Source organism: Miscanthus floridulus, chromosome 5 (assembly GCF_019320115.1).
Source record: "Miscanthus floridulus cultivar M001 chromosome 5, ASM1932011v1, whole genome shotgun sequence".
In the NCBI taxonomy this organism is placed as follows: Eukaryota; Viridiplantae; Streptophyta; class Magnoliopsida; order Poales; family Poaceae; genus Miscanthus; species Miscanthus floridulus.
Window position 1 is genome coordinate 110,567,752 of NC_089584.1, and position 5,704 is coordinate 110,573,455.

The 5,704-nt window shown below is 52.4% G+C and overlaps 1 protein-coding gene across 1 annotated transcript; it reads right to left on the reverse strand.

The window, feature by feature from the left end:
• Nucleotides 1-3,742: 3,742 nt before the first annotated feature.
• Nucleotides 3,743-5,401, reverse strand: LOC136453019 (uncharacterized). Its single transcript, XM_066453596.1, has one exon. It carries the CDS (start codon nt 4,922-4,924, stop codon nt 4,295-4,297), a length of 630 nt encoding a protein of 209 aa, XP_066309693.1. The 5' UTR covers nt 4,925-5,401; the 3' UTR covers nt 3,743-4,294.
• Between the last annotated feature and the right edge of the window lie 303 nt (nt 5,402-5,704).

Genomic DNA, 5,704 nt, shown 5'->3' on the forward strand with positions numbered 1-5,704 from the left:
GTGTGCTCACACATGCGTGCACATGACCTACAGTATAAGCTAAGCCATTAGCCATCTGAGTTGGCTAGAAATGGCCTCTAGATTAAAGCCGGCCTCCCAAGATCTCTCTTGGAACTTGAAAGGGGGCCGGCCGGGCCGGCGAGCGAGGCCAGCTAGTTAGGTCGACAGCTTCTTCACGTTTCCGGTACATGTCGTTGCAGGCACACGAGCTAAAAGCTAGGGGCCAAGGGGCCAAACCCTACATATATTGGGAGGGTGTGGTATGGCTGTACAACTGATATAAAGGGAGCCTACTACACGGCTACACAACAGTTCAGTTAGCACGTATCCATCTGAAAAGAGCTCCGGCGGGGACACATGCACGCAAGCGCCCAATCGATTCTCTTTTCTTTCTTTCTTTTATTTATCAGCAGCTTGGCAGTTGCTTGCTTAAAGGACCCCTTTATTAATCTGCATATATATCAGGCTACCACACCACTGCTCCATGCATCCACTTGGCATTAAAAAACTAGACAGCACAGCTTCATCACATCAATTAAGGGCTTATTATTAGTTCCATCAGAACTTGTCAATTAGTTACTCCAAGATCAGAACTCCGTGTTAGTCACCAGTTGGTCGATGTGAATTGCTGGTTACCAGTTGCTCGGTCTCATCGGTACTCATCACAGCAGTGAAAGAGAAGAAGAAGAAACGAAAGAAATGCACTGAACTTCCCTTTCTTTCTACAGCAGATTGATTAAAAAGGTGGAACTCGATCGTAGCTTTGTGATTAGTATTGGTGAACTGGCGAGTTACTGACGGCCAATGTTTATTATATTTATCCAATTCCAGAGCAATGATCGATCATACAAAGATTTTTCTGCATTCAATTTGTTGTTTATGAGTCGGGCCGGGGGCGATCGAGCCGAGGCAGCGCGGCGCCCGCCGGTCGGTCGACGGCGTCGTGCCTACGGCCGGGCCGGCCGCGCTTCTTTTTCGAAGCAAGGCGCGAAACTACTGATTATGCACCCCATTAGGGCAACAAAGCGAGCTTCCAAATCCAATAGTAAGTCCATCAAGTAGATAGCTAGCACTCTCCCTGGGGGAAACTGAAGGATTAATAAACTAGGCGAGGAGTGCGTGTGTGTGGGGATGGTTGAGTTGCTGCGAGATCGATAATCATGCAGCGGTCGATCGACACCGTACCCCCCAGCAAAAGCAACATCTCCATTTGGGCCTCGCGACATGTACTATATTCTAGCATGTGTATCCATCTCCAATAGCTCGCATGTCATATCATATTCCTATATACTTAGCTACGTGGACTATACTTTAGCTTGAATTAAGTAGCCAGTAGTAAGCAGGATGATTCGAAACCATATAGCTAGCTATAGCTAGGAGTATACTAAATGTGCCCTCTAACTAATCCATCGATATCATCTAAAAAAAGCTAATGCATGGGCAATTGACGAGCTAATTAAAGGCAAAGGAGCAGAGTCATCTGCTGGTTAATTAGTTTCTCATACCAATATCTACAGTATCGTCGGTGTTTTCGGACCACCGACGAGTAAAATTGTATTTGCTCGTCTGGCTCGGATGGTGTGCTCAGAGAACATAAGGGTTTATACTGGTTCGGGCGGAACGTCCCTACGTCCAATTTGCTGCTGCTCGTGTTACCGGCACTTGGTTTGCAGTAGGGGTTACAAACAAGCGAGAGAGGGAAATGATCCCAAGTCTCTGGTGAAAGGAATGAACGGGTGCTGAGAACTCGATCGCTGCTCAGCCGTGTGCTCGTGTCATGCTCTTGTGTTTTTATCTCAGAGTTCGGTCTTGTGCGGATCTCGATCCCCCCTCCCGGGGCGCCCTGCTTCCCCTTTTATAAGCGAAAGGAAAGCGCAGGTTACAGCGGAGAAAAAGAAGAAGAACAAGAGAGAGAAAAAGGTTTCCAGGATCGCCGGGTCATTCTTCTCCTTCATACGGGTCCCGCCGATCCTCTAGATGTCAATAGGGAAGGCTCCACGTCGCGGCCATGTCCATCACTGGCGTCATGCGCAGGCGTCATCTGCCGGTCATAGCGTTCCATCCCGTCCCTGTGGACGTCGTGGTGAACTGACGCGCCTGTCAACGTTTGTACGAGGGTTAGGCAGAACAGCACCGGTGCGTCCGACGTTGTTCTTAATGTGAATCCTCAGGTATGGCCCGTCTTGGCCTCGGGTTACATCGAGTCGTGCCCGTCTCTTTCCTGGTGTCAGAGTTTTGACCCAGGGCCATACGCCCGGACCTGAAGTGGTTGGCGGCGATATGGGGACCCGTCGGACGAGATGGAGCCCGCGACCCTTTGGGGTCGGACGAGACGGAGCCCGCACCCAAGGGTCGGGTGAGACGGAGCCCGCGGCGTTGGGGTCGGGCGAGATAGAGCCCGCGGCCTTGGGCGAGACCCCCGTGGCATCGGGGTCGGGCGAGACGGAACTGCTTCCTTGGGGTCGGGCGAGACGGAGTCCGCTGCCTCGGGGTCAGGCGAGACGGAGCCCACAGCCTTAGGCGAGACGGAAACTGCGTCCTTGGGTCGGACGAGACGGAGCCCGGACTCAAGGGGTCGGGCGAGACACGTTAATATGTCTTGCTCTGTCCAGGGAAGTCAGCGTGGACGCTAACTCTCTTGCTTCGGGTATCCCTAATATCGATACCTGACAAGTAAGTAGTACCATTTTCCAGTTGTCTACGTGTACCTCGCTGATTCGTTCGTGGGTGGAACAAACCAAGCTTCCATCGCAGTTCAGAATAAGCCGTTTGTGCTTTGTACGACTGATTTGTTAGGAGAGAAAAATATTGTATCATGGCTGATAAGTCGGCTTATAAGCTGGCTTATATGAGCAGCCGGGCTTGAGACGTTTGATTGAGAGAAAGAAAGACGGCGGCGAAACACATTGTACGTGCCCATCTTTACGTCAAATCCATAAAAGGACTCCATTGCTCCTGCAAGGAGGAACCTTTATACTTTGCCACTTTTTCCCCCAAGTGAAAACTGAAAAGAGCATCAGCACTAGCTATATCTACTCCTCTGATCTCTCTATCTACAGAGATCTAGGCTAGCCATCCAGCAACAGACAACCCTAAAACCCTTGCGGAAATGAGATGAGATGAAATCATTATTAAAGGCAAATAAAGCGAAGCTCCTAACGCATCAACGCGATTATTATTGGTGGCCAAGGCAAGAGGATTTGGATGCAGAGATTAATTCATATACGCAGGCACGCACGCAGCATCGATCATGCATGCCAGCTCCATTAATTAAAGCGGAGAGCTGAGCCGGGCCCGGGCGAGGTTTATCCTTAATCCCCGGCCTAACAGTACTGTTCAGTCTTAGAGCTGCTGGTCGCTGCAACGAACGAACGACGGTTGTTGGGTGATGTGCGTCAATGGCGCAACAGCACCGCACGGCCTAAAGCCGGAGCTCTGGACGATCGACTCTGGTCTGGTCTGGTGGTAGTGGTGGAGGACTGGAGGGCGGATGCATGGGGCCTCGCCGGCAATCATTGGTCTACTCATTCATGCATGGTTGGATGGCCAGGACAACATGCACGCATTCGCAGGGCCACAGGCCAGCAGCTGCAGCTCTGCTCGCTGGCCCTCTCTCTCTCTCCTCCCCACTCCTGCCTGCCCGTCTTGCAGTTGCGGCACAAAAGGGGAGGGAAATATGCTGCTGCACAGTGCACCGGTATCAAGGTTAGAGCTGGTGGTACTAGTACAGGTAGCAGAGTAGCACTGCCACTGCTCCACTTTCTAGAAGAAATGGAGGAAAAAGAAGAATGGATCGGAGCTCCTATCCTTCCCCTATTTGGGAAGAGAAGGACGGGAGAAGAAGATCCATGTATTCATGCGATTTACAGTACACCTCTTTCTTTTGCTAGATACTTACTCGCATACACAATCTATCAACAACACAGGATTGATAATATACACTTCATTACCTAAACCATCAATTGCTGTAAAGAGAAGGGACATGGCAAAAATTGTATCTTTTTCTTCACAGGGACATGATTCATCTTGTAAAGAAGGGGAGCAGGGGAGATGAGGATGATGGTGGTGGTGGTGGTGCTCTAAAGGAGACGGGCCGGAGAAAAGATGGCAAAAAATAAAGCCCAAAGGGCAGCAAGGAGGCAAAGCAGGAGGAATTAACAAAAGAGAAAGCCAGGAAACTACCACTACTACTACTCCAGTACGTAGCAATGAAAAACCAAAAGAAATGGAGAGAAAGGGAAGGTGGGAGGAGAGAAAAAAAAAGAGAAACAAAGACACCTTGCTGCTTGCTAGATTACAAGTCATCCTCGGTGATGCTCTCCAGGTGCGGCCGCCACACGGCGACGCGCCCCCGCCGCCGGTCCCTCGCCGTGGAGGCCTTCTCCTTCATGATCTCCGACAGGTACCTCTCGTTGGCCAGCAGCCGCTCCTTCTCGTCCTCCGACGGCGCCGGCCCGGCTGCGGCCCCGCTGCTGCAGGCGGCGGCCGCTCCGTCCCGTGCGGCGGTGTGGTCTTTCCTCCGGCGCCGCCTCCTCGCCACCGAAGCAGCAGCCGCCGCGGTTTGGCCGGCGGGCGTCGCCGGCGCCGACGGCTGTAGCTTCGCGGCGGGCTTCTCGGGCGCGGGCGCCGCGGCCGGGGTGGTGGCCATGACCGGCATGAGGAAGTAGATCTTGCCCCTCTGCAGCTCGGCATTGGGCGGCAGGATGACGGGCTTCTGCACGACGATGCCGCCGCCGCCGCCGTCGGCCGGGCACGTGGACGGCGGCTTCCGGAGGACGTGCTTGGGGTACGCCTTCATGATCTCCCCGGCCAGCACGGGGCCCCCGCTGATCTCCTCCACGCGTCCGTTGGAATGCACGATCCGCACCACGTCCAGCGCCCCGCACGGCAGGATGCACGCGATGCAGCACTTGATGGTCTCCATCGATATAATCCCTGTGGCCGCCCGCGGACCTCACCGTCACCGATCCCTCTCGCCTTCTGCTCGTAGCCCGGACGGCGCAGCTGCTGCGCCTGTGCTAGTTCATATATGGCGGCAGACCGGCAGTGAGCACGGAGAGGTCTCGATCGAGGAGGAAGAAGGAAGGAGCTTGGCGATGCGCGCCGCGCGCACGAGCTAAAGCTTTGGTTCGCGAGGCTCAGCTGGCTGGCCTTTGTATATGTTGGGTCCTTTTGGTGCGGGTACGTTTAGGCTGAAACGTTAGCGAGGCAAAAACACTGTTTCATACCTTAAAAAGTAGCTCTGAATAAGCCATGGAACAGGCTGCGAGGAAACTGGTTCTTGTTCGATCAGTCGGCAGCTGCCGCTGCTCAATGCTGTAGCCTGTAGCAGCAGCAATACTACTACTGCCGGTCCACTCTACAGTTAGCAGTGGCAGCAGCCCCAGGTCCTCCTCCCCTCTTTATTCTACTATTTCCACTGCTGGCTCTCTTGTTGGCTCCATTCAAACGTGGGATGGATGGGAAGATGTATATATATAAAGGGTGCGTTTAGATCAAAAATTTTTGGATTTTGGCTCACTGTAGCATTTCGTTTGTATTTGTTAATTAGTGTTTAATTATGGACTAATTAGGTTCAAAAGTTTCGTCTCGCAATTTTTCGACCAACTGTGTAATTAGTTTTTTTTTCGTCTACATTTAGTACTCCATGCATGTGCCGCAAGATTCGATGTGATAGTTACTATGCAAAAATTTTTGGCAACTG

Coding starts and splice junctions, on each gene's coding strand:
- LOC136453019 (XM_066453596.1), bottom strand. CDS start 4,924: ATGGAGACCATCAAGTGCTGCATCGCGTGCATCCTGCCGTGCGGGGCG.